Genomic DNA, 14,637 nt, shown 5'->3' with positions numbered 1-14,637 from the left:
TAACCCCACTCAGATAGGATGTTTAACTGGGAAGAAAGGGGAAGGAAGTATGCCATTGGTAATCTGCATGTTAACGATTAGCTGATCATGGTGCTAGTATATTTTCAGAAAAAAGGAGCTGGAAATGGGAAGATTGACTGAAACAGAAAGGAGAAATAATAGCAAATATTTCCCTGTTTTTTATTCTAGTGTTGTTTCTTGTTTTATTGTGGTCTAGACAATCTTCAAGGCTGGGATCATTTTGTACTTTTTGTTTGTATGCATATGTATAATTAGAGGGGGAGAGAATACCTTTATCTCTGTAATCTCCTAATTTGAGTAATATTTTAAAACCCTTTAGGTTTTTACTGATTTCAACAATCAATACTTGATTATAATTTTATAGTACATAGAGGAAACAAAAGAAAACTCATGAGAAGAGTTGATCTGAAGCTATCCTATATCCAAAGCAGCTACACTGTTTTAAAAGCAGCTTCAAAGCTTAAACCAGTAGCCTTTAAGTTCTATATGAAAATTAGGTAGCCCTAAGGGAAAGTCCTGCACCTGGGGATAAACAGCCTGAGGAACCAGTACATGCTGGGGGCCACTCAATTGGAAAGCAGCTCTGCAGAAAAGGAGCTGGGGATCCTGGTAGACACCAAGTTGAACATGACCCTGCAACATGCCCTTGCAGCTAAGAAGGCTTATGGTACTCTTGGCTGCATTAGGCAAAATATCACCAGCAAGTCAAAAGAGGTGATCCTCTGCTCTGCTCAGCATTGTTGAAGCCACACCTGGTATATGCATCCAGTTTGGGGCTCCCTAGAACAAGAGAGACTGCTACTAGAACTTCTCTAAATCCCCATACTACAACTTCTCTAAATCCTTATATTACTGACCAAAACCATAGTTAGCACAGTTAGTCTCTCACAAAAGCTACATCGATATAAAAAGGAAAGAAAAAAAAATATTTTGTGAATAAGGAAAGCATTTATGGAGCAAGAAGGAGGATCTGGGAGTACCTGAGGAAACTATGTGTCTTTGGTACTATCAGGAGGTGTGCAAATAAAACCTGTAAACAAGGGGGTAAATACGTGAATTTACTGCATGAGCAGAATTTACTTTTCATTACAGAATAAGGGCAGACAAGAATTCTCCTGCTCGGACTTTAAAAGGCTAGTAAGTTTATATTTATTCTTCCTCCTGTTTTCCCAGCAAACATTTTCATTCCCTTTCCTTCTTCACCCAAACAGCTCCTCCACCTTACAAGAGACTTGCTAAGCTGCTGGTTCCATCGGAGGATCTAGCTGTCAGTGAAAATCTTCAGATGATAGTTGCTCTGTTGAACTCCAGGAAGAAGTACCAGGCAATCCTGTACACCAGAAGCTTTGCGTGCATATGTGCCAATTAGTTTTCGGATGTACAGTGAGGTCTCCTGCATATCACATGATACAAGATTACTAACATTATTATTGTATTATTATCACATTGTTATCGTATGTATAGACATATCATATGTGTATCAATATATCATTCTATCTCCATCCTAAAACATATTGCTAAAATGCTTTTAAAGTGGGAAGTTACATTTTATAACATTTAAGTAAAATAATGTCCACTAGAGCCTTCCATCATTGGAAAAAGGAAGACAACCTATGTCTCTCGTGAGTATACGTTATCTAGCTTTTAAATTTAATATATGTGGATTCTTCAGGCAGAACCTTTGTACCTGGAAAACAGATGTGTCCTGCAGCATGCTACAACTCTTTGAAGAAGGAGCATTTTCTTATTCAAGTCTGTACAGTATTGGTATACTGCTAGAACTCTGCACTTAATGAAGTGTCAAGTCAGAAATGATTTATGGATCCTGGTATAGTAAATTATATGCTTATTTGTAAATATAAATTACTTCCATTATTACTAACACAAATATATGCATGAATACAGGACTACAGGTAATAGAATATTAAAGATTATGTATAATAAATAAGTTTATGCATATATATCAGGAAGAATAATAAAAAGAAAGGGGAAAAAAAAAAAAGAACAAGCTTAAGGGATAAGTCACCTTAAAAATTTCTGTTATCGTTGAAGATTTTGTTACCTGACAGCATTAAAGGTAACATCTAAGAAAAGGAGAAAACATAATTTTGACAGTTTTTGGAGGGGTAGGTTGCTTATTCATATATGGTTAGGTAACTGTTCACCAGTACTTCCGGATAATTACCAGTCTTACCTTTTGTCTGTACAAATTATAAGAGCAGTTCAAGGTCAAACATTTCTTTTAGAAATGCAATGTAATACCACAGAAAAATATTTGAAAACCCTTTTTACTTCTTACTTTTTACTGATTATATCTATACAGGATGATATCCTTTTATACCATGACTGCATGGTGTTTTTAAAATAGAGTATTTTAGGTTTCATACAATTTACATAAAATGTACATTATTTGTAATTCTAACAAGCAGAGGTAAATTTGTTCAAAAAAAAAAAAAAGTTAATTGCATGACCATTAAAGAAAAGGTGGAAAGACTTTCTTTTTTTATTTCAGTAATGAACCCCTGCTTAAGAAAATCTGAGTAAGTAACATTTCAACTCTTCCGAATTCTCTCTCTTTCAAAAAAAAAAAAAAAGAATTATTTCACATACACCCCCAAAAAAACACTCTAACGAAAACTGATAAAATAAACACATACGCAACTTTATTTGTTGAAGAATTCAACACAGCAATTTCTTGTTCATTCTGTTTTGCAGTGAGGTGTTAGAAAGCAGAAGAAGAGAGACAGAGAATAAATTACTGTTTGGATAGGCATCACAGAAATTATCGCAAAATATGGAAGCAAATAGACTGTACAATTACAAGAAGTCTGAGAAGTCTGTAAGTAGCACTGAAAATGTACTAGATTTGATTCACAGAATTCAAAATATTGGCCAGTGGAAAGAAGAAAGCAAAAGTGGGCTGTAATTTCTTCACTGAAATTAAAACAAGCTTTCTTGATGCCTCCAAAACAAACTCTCTCTGTCCAGTCAGACTCTCATGAGACAGAAATAATTACTGCATTCATTAGCAATGGCACACAAATATTCATACCAGCAAGTGAAAAGAAAGTGATGGTGGTCTGAAGGAAAAAAAAAAAAAAAAAGCTTATGAAGACATTCTAGGCAAGGAATTGGCTCTGGGAACAAGGATGGCTGAAAGATAATATACTACTGTTACTCTTTTCAAGCTCACTTCAAAGTCTTGCTAAAGGAAACTGTCTGCTGAGAAGAATTACTGAAGGACAACATAGCTACCTGAAGGAACTTCTACTCTACATCAGTCATGTTGCTCTAACTGTGTAAATAGCACCCATTTCTGGACTTGTGTTGTAGACACTGAAGTCATCTTTGTGAGTGATGTGCAACTTCCAAGGGAACATATGCTTCTCAGAGGGCTTGCTCCTGCTCTGAGACACCATGAGCTCAATGTCCTGATCAGAGAGCAGCCGGATCAGATCGCCATCAAGGTCCCGGTAATTCAGAACAATGTCATCTTGGTCAAACTCCCGCCTGGTAGAAGAAAAATTGATTGATCCCAAAATCAAGGAATGCCTGGGAGGTGATCTCTGATGAACAATATACTAGCAATCTAATTAATTCTGCTAAAAGTCACATTAAGCCTTGGGTGTTTTGGCATTCTTGATACAGCTAGTACTAGAAATCATACAGCTGCATTCATGCTGTGTTGTATTTAAGCTAAGAAGCCTGTCAGAACCATCTTCAGTAACTCCATACACATAGCGTAATTACTCTGTATGATAAAATCCCCATGTATACAAGTTCACTATAGTTACTCCCCAGTTTTGCCTACTTATGGTTGCCTTTTTTGAGGGGAGCGTAGGTTAAGAAATGGAAAAATACTGACACAGGTGTTCTATTACTACTATTTGATGTTCTAACGTTTTGATGTTCAACACTAGCTCAATCTAATTCAACACTAGTTTAACAGGTGTTATAAGATGCTGTCCTGCATCCTGAAGAAGTGTATTAGACAAAAGATCCTTGCTTGGGAGCATGGTTCTGATCTTAGAACAAGAAATAGAAATTTCTATGCAGCACAACTGAGTTCGAAGTATATAGAATACGGTACTTGCTGACAATCCCAGACGGCTCTTGGCCAAGACAAATTACAAATTCTTTAGAACACTTCAAAAGTGTTTCACATTCAAAACAGGGTGATGGCCAAGTAGAATGTACAAAAGCTAGGACTGAAAGGAACTTGAAAAATGTTTAAATGATATTAAATGTACAACTACCTGCTTGCACTTACCTTATCAATTCCATGAGATCATTGAATAATGGAATGCTGCTCAGGTCCTCTTCCACTGAGATATCCCTATAACAAGAACAAATCTAATCATTGCATATCATGAATAGAGAACTATTGGCATGTCTTCAGCAGTAACCTGGAAGACTATTTTATTACCTGATAGTGCTTACTGTCTCATCATGGTAATAACAGCGTACTTTATTCACTGTGTCTTCCTGCTGTGGTAAATCTTTTATGATTTTCACAAAGGCACATGGGAAAATCCCAGTGGTATCATTAACTGTTCCCTGGAAAGACAGGAAGGGTTGGTATGAAGAATGCCACACCATTTTGGCCACAAATTATACGTTCTGGAATTCAATTAATTTCCATGGAAACAACAGTATTTTTATTTATTTATTTTTGTTGTATGCAAGAATATAAAGACTATGGAAGTAACCTGATGTCACCTCCATAGAAAGATTATACAATTGTGTAGCCAAATAAATACAAGGCATAGGAGTGAAACTGTGTGTAAAAAATTAAAGTCAGATGGTTACTAAGAAAGGCTGTGGTGTGGGAGCAAGCAGAGATATCATATCAGCAAATACACAGTATGTTTTCCTCATCCTTTTTCAGAACACTGCTGCATTTCCTATGCTCTCTGTAATCAGGCTGACGTGTGTTGTGGTATGAAGCATGAAGTATGCAGCAACTCACCCTGAGGCAAGAAACCAATTAATCACTGAAATGGAGTTTCCATCTCCTTTCTGAGGCTTTTTTTTTTGTGTGTTCTAATCACTTCTAAAGAATTCAAAAACATTCCAGTGCAAGCAAATGCAAAAGAAAACTGAAGTCTAACAGGCAGGAAGTTTGTAAGCTAAAACCATCATGGAATGAAACAACTTCAAGTTTGGAGTCAAATATTTATTCCTGACAGTGACACCTGATTGTGATACAGTCTCCTCTTGAAAGAAGGAGAAAGGTCTCAAGGACTAGGATAGCCCTTCCTTCTCATGTATTTCAAGGTATGTAAATAATTCAGTACCACTATCACAGTCTTACCTCCAACCAGTCTTTGTTTACTCTGCTGAGAAGATAGATCAAGTCTCCCTTCTTAAAGCTGAGCTCTAGTTTATTGGTTCCAGAAAAATCAAATAGTGCCTATGGAGAGCAGCAACACAAATTATTAATTCATAGAATTATAAATGTGAATCTTTCTTTCTATTCTGTTCTTGAGATGCACAGAGTATAAACCAGCAAGATAATATGCACTTTGTCATCACAGATTTATTTCTGGGGTAAGGTCATATATATGACTAGAGTCTACAGTTCTCACAATTTCTTCTCCTACTCAGCACAAACAAAATTGCTTTGTGGTAGTAGTGAAAGCAGTAGGATAAGTATGGCTCTGAAAGGGCTACACCTAGTAGTGGCAAGACATAGAGCACCAGAGAAATAAAGACGTTGAAAACATGTAAGAACAAGTAAGCCAAGAGAGCTGAAGACAACTGGCAACTTGAAAACATGACAACTTGAACTCCTGAGAATCGAAAAAATGTGTATTATTTCTGGTTGCAGTGTTACAGCTTTCTGATTTGCTGCAAAATGCCACAAAGAGCCGCAAGTCTAACTGCTCTTTTTACATCTAGCGTTCAGGCCCGTGTGCTGAACTGAGCACTTTGGGGAAGTCTGGGAAACTCGTGCGTAGTTAAAATGGAACTTAGGTGCCCCCTTCAGGAAAATAAATAAATAAATAAATAAATATTAATAATAATGAAATGGAGGTAAGCACATACAACCACCTTAACAAGATGTTCTTGAAAAATTAAAATTGCTGAGTTATCAAAAACATTCCCCCCATTGTCCATCAGGAACACAGCAACCATTTGAATGCTCTTATAAAAGCAAAAATGAAAAGCTGTTCCTTATCATTCTGTGTTGCGATGGCTCTTTTGGTCTTGTCAATGCCAAATTTCAGAGCCTAGTAGGGCTCTCTTTACAACATTCCTAGTTAAAAAAAAAAAAAAAAAGTTATCAAGCTAGTAGTTCGTATGTCTATTTAATAGCCCTTTCAAAAACCTTTCTTTCATCTACAGAAAAGTTTTGGTGGGTAGATTAAATATTAACAAAAGAATACATAAAACCCAAGAGATATGCCTGATCCAAGAGCTGCTATCATCAGTGTAAAAACAAAACAACATCAAGGCAATTGCATGTTGTTTATTAACTTTACATGAAAATGTCACGTGCTCCAGAAAGTGAGTCTCTGCTCAGACAAGTGTAGTGGTTACAAGGCAGTTCCACATGCTTAATAGAAATACAATTTACAGCAAAAGACACTTATAGGCACTTTTCAGTAGAACCCTTATGTTACTAAGATGCCTCACCTGCAGAGCTTTAATACATGTGCTAAAGTCAATGAGACTGAAGCTTCTGCTTGCTTTAAATTTACTTTATGGGTATCACTATGTATATGTGGACCATTTGGCAGTGAGTTGTACATGTCTTTCAATTTTGAACCTCCTGTCATTCTGACTTCACAATGACTCCTTCTTATTCATTTAAGGAGAAACAGAACGCTTCTTTCCATCCCTTATTTCATTTCCTATTGTGAAAGACAATTGGTTTCCTGTGCTGATTTCACTTTCCCTTTCTTCCCCAAGCTCTAATTAGGAAAGACATCTTGATCAAAGAGATGCCAGAGCAAAACAGAATTTTCTCTCCTATCCTGTGACAGGTTGTGCAGAGTACTCACCTCAGCCCGAGGAGTTGCCATCCGGTCCAAAACAGGCAGTTCGGGTAAAATGCTTTTACTAAAGACAAAGGAGACAGCAGGGAGGTATATTTGTCTTTCTAGTCATCAGAAATACTACATGATCAGTACAGCATTCACGTTTTCATTATATACAAGGCAGGCAAGCCTCAGATCGCTGGAGGATCACTGCATGAGTGTGTGCAGCATTGAAGTAAATAGATATGGATGCAACAGCATTGCCCTAGTTCTCTGTTTCAGTGCAGAGCAGCAGCAATCTGATGATGTCTGCTGCTGAGAACAGATGCAATTTTCAATACAGCCAGTATGCCTCTTCCACAGCATTGCTCAGTCCCTTTACTCTACCTTCTGGGCATTTCTGTTTCTAGCATTTATGGCACTCTGTTCAAAATCTGCCATTATATATACACCCAGGAATGCATGCACACATGCAGGTTTTGCACAGCTTGTGATAAGTGAAAAGGAATCATGTCCATCTTTGATGTGCTGAAAGGAGAATTAATTTCTCTGAAGGGTAATGAAGTAAAACGTCTACTTAGCAAAGAGGTACCAGTGCTGGTATGTAGGATAGGCCCTTGTTTAGACAAAGGACAGGAACAAATTAAATATTCAGTTTCATTTAGTGTCTGAACCAGATCTCATTGATTCAGTGCCAAAACTCACGTTGACTTTAGTGGTGCAAGCCTGTGTCCTTAAGTTTGGCTTGTATATTCTTCAGATTATAACAGATATTACCATTCAAGGATTATCAACAGATAGAGTTAAAGAGCATTTTTTTAAAAAAAGCAGGCCATAATTCCTCAATTTGGAATTTTCCTTTTGATGCAAATACCAGCTATGCTTTAAAAATTTTAGATTTTTGTAAGCAAGAAATAGCATGTTTTCACTCTCCCCCAGAGATGCTCATATTAGGATTTCATGGATTCACTCGGGAAACACAGTAGTGATTGTCAGCTCTCTTTTCTCACAAAACTGGACAGCATCTCCTACATCAAGCGATGCTGAAAAAAAACATGTCAATCGCTTACACTCGGCGTGTCCGTGGGCGAAGCCGTCTCAATCTTCTAGGCACCTGTTCACTATCAAAATCTGAGTGGTAGAAGAACAGCCGTACCTCTTCATCCATCAACACCCAAGCGGGTAGGCAGAGTAGGTTCTGTGCCAAGAGCAAGTAGGAAACAGAGTAATAACAGTGGGAAAGATCAATTCTCTATTTATTTACAAGTACCAAATATGCATCTTTGACCTACAGGATCATGAAGGATATTCATTACTGCCAGAAATCTCCCTCCTCTCCCTTCTCACTCAGCAGGACAAGGCTGAACAGCTGACAGTTTCTCCTGTTTACTCTTGGAGTTGGCCAATGTATCGCTTCACTCTTTGTGCGCCTGATTTACTGCAGGAGTAAATTATTCCTGGCGTTTCCCTTCAGAACATGAATGACTGTGGAAAGAGGGCAATCTTAAGTCCTGGAAGACTTGACCTGTGCTTCAGACCATTACGGATTTAACATCAGGGTTTCAGTTAACCCCTGCACACAAATAATTTCTCTCCTTGATGTTGCTGGCTGTCTTCACTGTGGAGCAGGTAAATTCAGAAGTCCATCCTGCTTTGCTAGTCTCTTAGGTGCACTTTCCAAACTCCATATTCCACATTTACTTAACTCCTTATTCGCACAACACTCTAAGATTCACCATTTTCTCACACATCTTGGTTTTGTTTGTTTGTAAGGCTATCTATCCAAACACGAAGGCAGGGAGTCAGCCTTTGTGAACGCTGTACTCCAGCAGATCCCTACAGTCTGAACAATCTGGCGACTAGGACTGCAGATTGTCCCACAGTGTGGACACTGTGTCTTCCAGAAAAATGGTACAGAGAGAAGCATGTACCTAGGGCTACGTCAGTAATGTCTCTCTCAGCTGATTGCAAGGGGTGATTTTCTACAGTGCTCAGTGCAATCTCTACCCCCAGGAAGGAAGCTTTACCTTCATGTAGACATTTAGGATAGGAATCCTGCTCTCTGCAATTTCTTTTTTGGCCCCAACATAAACCTTCCCTAGAAAACATTAAACAAGTGAAAGTTATTAAAGAAAAAATAACGGAGGCTGTCACAGAAATGAGGCAATCAAGAGAAAGTAGGATCTCCAAGAAAATAGGTATTATCTAAAGGATTTTAGCTTTCTAAATGAATTTTACCACACGTGGAGCTTGATTTCTCCAGCTTCCACTGCTGAGAACTAATTCCTGTCACAGCTAGAAATCCTGTGTACTTCCATACAATGCACTCCTCTTAAGGACAGCCTGGGACTGACAAAGCTACTAATCACACAGATTTGGTACTTACCTGGCAATATGGGGAGTGTGCAGGTAAAAGGGCTGCTTTTGCTCTCTGCCCCATATCTCTCCTCTAGTTTGGTGTGCAGGGCATAGAACTGACGATAGCGTCGGAAAATCAGGTATCTGCCACCACTTTTAATCTTTACTTCGATGACAAACAACTGAAACAGAGAAGGGGGACTCAGGCTGACATTCAGACTTATAAATACTTACAAGACAAATATGAGGCATACAGTAGGCACTGCTCCAGTGGTGGGAATGTTGTTTTAGGGGCAAAGTGAAAAGCAATGCTTCAGTTAAGCATCTGCACAGTCAAGTACTAGAAAATAACAAGTTAGCACCGGACAGTGTGGCATATGTATGGGTCCAGCTTTCCCATGGATCATGTCCCTGTGGCTGCTTTCTATTACCTGATCTTAAAAGAAAACCTGGAAGGACTAGATGTTACTTTGTGCTTACATACCTTCCCTCAGAGAGGGGCAAAACATATTAAGGAGGTAAATATAAATACTGCCATTTGAAATAGAATGAAGACACTAAAGAATCAAAGCCAATATTTTGTATAGTAAGATGCTTTGAATGTCCAAATCTATTGACAGAAGTCTAAATGTCTTTTTTTTCAGATTTTCAGATGAGAAAGCATTCATACTTCTCTTTGACTTTTAAGCACACAATTTCAGAAATTATGGTAAATGTAATCTGACCAAAAGTAAAACCATATTAATAATAATAATAATAATAAACATAGTCCTTTTGCTTCTTATGATCTCCCTCCAACCCTGATAGTATTTGTTATCTCTCACCAAAATTGCTTGGCGCTAAAGTAGCCCCTGAGTTCCAGGCACTGAACTCTGAGTCATGTTGCAGCCACATCCTTTAGAAACATAAAGGCAGAGTAACAAAACTTCACTACATTCCAAAGTAAAACCTGCATACTTCAGTGGGAAACTTTTATGAGCAAAGTCTCCATCAAAAGAAGCATAGTCTGTAGAAGTCGGACTGAGCTGGGCTCATCCAAAACCCCTCTTCAGAAAATCTTATATTGCTTTTCCCTTCTATTCCCTTCCTGTGTGCTTTTCAATAACTCATTGTAAGATCTAAATATGGTATCAAAGACACACTACCTTTTGTAGAAATGGAAACATCCTAACTTGACAGTACCATAGAAAAATTAAGCCAAGACCCTGCCCTTCTACCCTCTTTGAATTAATTTACCCACTCTCTTCACCAAGCTTATAGCTCTCTAACAGGAAATAAATCAGAAGTTAGTTAAGAATTTAGAAACCGAGCAATATTAGAGGACACCTCTGTCAGGTTTCACCAAGTAAAATAAACCTTTATACTAAGTTTGTGATAGATTAACCTCCATTTCAGACAAGTTAAGCACTCAGAAGCTTTCAGCATGGAACTACTCATTACAAAAAGCAGCTGCACCAGTTTAACTGCATCTTGCTTCCCACAACCAAACCAGTTGAGAGCATATAAAGACAAGATAAGTCTCCTTTCTTACATAATAATTAGTAAAGCCTTTCTTTTCTTCTATATCTGCAATGTTAGCTGAAACAGGTACATCATCTGGAAGCTGGTCAAAATCACTGTGAAGCAAAAACAAAAGATTTAAGTTACTCATACTGTTAGCCTTTGGAGGTATCTATACCATACATAACAAAGATTAGGTGGCAACATCACATTATCTAGTGTCAAAACCAAGAGAAACCCATGGTGTCCTTCTCTTCCTTTGCAGGACGCTGAGTTCTGTAACTTCAGCCCAAGTCAGCAACCTTCGTGGGAACTCAATGAGCCTGAAAAACAGCCCTACTGCTGCTGGGCTTGCTCGAGTAGCAGGACTACAAAACAAAAGTTTGAGCTGGTAAGCCTTTCCTGTTATATGTGATCAACCATTTATGCATTCTTAATCCTTCCTACAGCATTTAGTAGGCTTACAATTACAATTCAGCAGTACTGTTTTTTATTCTTAAGATTTTTATATACCGTGAGTTACGCTGTTACTATTACTGCATTACATTAGGGAATAGAAAACAGATCTGAGAAAAGAGTTTGTTATGTTACATGCTGTAGAAACTGTCAGCATAAAGGCAATTCGTAAAAACGTTATATTATATGTGTAAAATGCATACAATATAGTTTGTAAATATAAAATAAGAAACAACAGAAGGATAAGCATAAACAGAAAAAAAGCAAAGAAAAAAAGATATAATACTGTTCTACATCATAACTAATGGTTCCTGCACCAGCTGTCAAAATGTTGCCAAATTTTCTTGTAAACTTCATGGTAAGGTAGACCTTAAAGTTGTTTTGGAAAAAGAAGCCTAGCAAATATTTAAAAGTAGACCTTCCAGCCACAGTAGATAACCTGAAAAAAGCACAAAGATACAAGTTTGGAAACTTCAAAAGTGCATGGAGGAACACATGAAAGTGAGCAGGGTTAGAATGAGCTTTTCAGATTCTTAAAAGTGAATATGAACAGATTGCATCTGAAGGAAAAGAGAAGGGAGGATCCCTGAAGGAACACCGAAAGAGTAGCCATATCACCAGGCTCTCACATTTCTTGTCCATACCATCCATGCAATAAAACAGCACGGATTGGCAGATGCTGTTTCCTCTGGGACCTCCTCCTTGGCACAATATCTTTGACAAACAGAAGACATTCACCTTTGCTTCAATCTTATGTCATATTAGAGTGCTACTTAGATTAACATTTAAGTAAAAAGGATTAAGAATGAGATAGAGAGAAAAAGAAACTGCAAAAAGGATCCCCTAAGGAATGCCAAGCTGAAGTAATATTATATTTTTATGATCCTACAAAAAAAATGCAGCAGTTGGCTTAATATATTCTGCTATAAGAATATCCCAAGCAGGGGTTTCCACAAAGTGTAGCCTATCAGAAGGGCTGATGTAATGATGTAAAGTCTTGCAATCACTTGCTCTAGGAGGAGAATAGCATGAATCAGCACCACCCACAATACCCTAAATACCACCACTTACTGTGAAGAGGGATGTAGTTATGGAGATCAAGAAATACAACTAGTCATATCACAAACACTCCTAGCAGCAACAAAAAAAAACAGCGAGAGGGAATCTGTTGGCAGCTATAAAGAGGACAACGACTCATTATTGTCCTAGGTAGTGAATATTGCCCAGAAAAGATGAAAGAAAATCCACTCCAACTTAACAAATGTTCTGCTCCACACTAAGAAACTTAATAGTCTGGAAGCTATGATAAGAAGCAGCCTGTTAGAACCATCAAAATTAAATGCACAGATCGTAGCAGTTACATGGAGGCTTGTGGGAGGAGGGACAGACATATTACCTCTTTTCTCGCAGCTGTCGGGGAAGAGACATGCTTTTCAGCTTCCTAAATCCAGATGGCTAAGCTCTGTTCCTCTGCTTCTTAGGCAGTTCTTGACTGAATGGGATGAGCCTGGTCAAAGCATTTCTCCCTGTGTGAATCAAAACTCCTCTGCAAGGCCTCAGAGATCTTTTTTTCCGATCTTTCAGTGAGTTTCTTCTGTACTTCCCCTCCCCCAAGAAATTGAGGAAGTACTAAAGAAAAAAGTCATAGAGAAAGGCTGTTTTGTGATGTCTGTCATGTATCGGAACTGCCACAGTTGAGAAACCAAAAGTCCAACAAAAAGCAGAAACTGTGAGCCATTGTCTTCCCCTGCAGAGAAACACTTGCCTCTGGAAAGCCAGTATGAGTGGACTCAACAAATTCTGTTTTGTCGCAGCTTTAATGACTCCAAGGACACATCTACACTAACAGTGCTTGTAAGCTAGGATGAATACCTCTGATGCCTTCTTAAGCCTTTGTGATTCCCAAGGATCTTCCCTTCCATGGACCAAGAGCGAGGAGGTGGAGCTAAAGAATAAATTTTCATTAGGGAACAGAAAGGATGGTCAGGAAATTCAACCTTGTCAGTCACATGGGTACCAGGAAATCATGTACAAGAGGTTAAGAAGTGAGTTCTGAAGGATGTAACAATACAAGTAAAACATGAGTCCTTCAAAGAGCAGAGATCTTCTCAGTTTCATATGCTCCAAACAATCCACATTTGCCATCCACAAAGACAAGGTAATGGTTCACCCAAGGAGAATCCTAACTGCTCTGCCCTGTACTCAAAGGGTAGTGATATAGCACTTGTGTAACATCAGTTGAAAATCTTTCAAGAAGAATATAAAAGGGATAAAGTGACAAGAAAACCTTCATTTCCTAACACTGCGGATAAGCTGCAGCATATCTCATCCGCTTTAGTCAAAAAGCTGTCATGTGCAGTATCTTTGTCTCCACGTTTCCGTCTTTAACTCTCTTCCATTTTCATGTTTGGTACAGGTTTCATTCCTTCTCATCCTTCTGCTGTCAAGCACCAAAAATAAAAATCTTATCTGAATGAAGCAAAAGTCAACTAGCATCCTTCACCATTTCTATTGACAACTGTAATAATCAAACTTAAGAGTAAACTTCATTTTACTGCATTTTAATGAAGTAAATTCTTCACCTATCTTGTTCCTATGGAGAATGGAAGGCATTACAGAATTTGAGAGGGAGTATAGTGTCTCTTGATCAGAGGGAACAGAAGTCACAAATTTCTGTACTGTATATTCTGAGTGATCTACTACCCTGTGCTATCCATGAAGATTTAGCAGAGTAGTTTCAAGATGGTGATGTTGGATATAAGTATCTCCCTAGATCTTCACACTCCACTGTGTTTTTCATTTTCTTGATGAGGCCTGCTAAATGGGCAGTTCTCATGTAACCTGAAGGCAGACTCATTATTCTCTTTCCTTTGCCTTGAATGAGTGTGACCATAACAAAGTTTTCTAACTGCAATCTTCTTGCTTTCTTTTGACATTTGGAAAGAAATAATACAAGATTATAAAAGATTCACCAGAACTCTTAATCACAAGATCAATATATATGTACTCATGAAAATTCAGAGGGGCCCTCCTGGTGTGCAAAAAGATTGTGAAGGTACAAGAAACAGGTAAACTTTAACAGAAGAGAAAGGTGGGATTGATGCTTTTAAGATCACTATTTATATTAGATGGATATTGTCGTTTTGATAAGAAAATCATAAAAAGGATATCCTAATCTTTTCAAATCTCTTGGAAGATAACCTAGATATGATGCAGATACATCTTTTAAGAGACAGTGCAAAAATACTTTCCCAGTGTTTATTTCTCTTTCCAAGACATGGTTTTCAAATAGGTATCTATGAGGTTGATAGACAACCTC

The 14,637-nt window shown here is 37.9% G+C and overlaps 1 protein-coding gene across 1 annotated transcript; it reads right to left on the bottom strand.

The window, feature by feature from the left end:
* Positions 1–2,655: 2,655 nt before the first annotated feature.
* Positions 2,656–12,886, bottom strand: NCF4 (neutrophil cytosolic factor 4). Its single transcript, XM_082784521.1, has 10 exons — positions 12,715–12,886; positions 10,894–10,978; positions 9,391–9,544; positions 9,032–9,102; positions 8,075–8,202; positions 7,029–7,086; positions 5,336–5,434; positions 4,448–4,578; positions 4,292–4,357; positions 2,656–3,531 (listed from the first exon to the last, which is right to left on the bottom strand). Exons 1-10 carry the CDS (start codon positions 12,744–12,746, stop codon positions 3,303–3,305), a joined length of 1,053 nt encoding a protein of 350 aa, XP_082640647.1. The 5' UTR covers positions 12,747–12,886; the 3' UTR covers positions 2,656–3,302.
* Between the last annotated feature and the right edge of the window lie 1,751 nt (positions 12,887–14,637).

This window comes from Aythya marila, assembly GCF_965140915.1.
Source record: "Aythya marila genome assembly, chromosome: 1".
In the NCBI taxonomy this organism is placed as follows: Eukaryota; Metazoa; Chordata; class Aves; order Anseriformes; family Anatidae; genus Aythya; species Aythya marila.
The sequence above is the reverse complement of the archived record's forward strand: the minus strand, read 5'-3'. Positions and strand labels throughout refer to the sequence as shown.

Bases quoted from the DNA above. Each gene is read 5' to 3' on its own strand.
- NCF4 (XM_082784521.1), bottom strand. From the start codon at position 12,746: ATGTCTCTTCCCCGACAGCTGCGAGAAAAGAG. The intron at 10,979-12,714 runs GTAATATGTCTG...TTTGCTTCACAG, and splicing joins CGACAGCTGCGAGAAAAGAG to TGATTTTGACCAGCTTCCAG. The intron at 3,532-4,291 runs GTAAGTGCAAGC...TTCTTCTACCAG, and splicing joins GATCTCATGGAATTGATAAG to GCGGGAGTTTGACCAAGATG.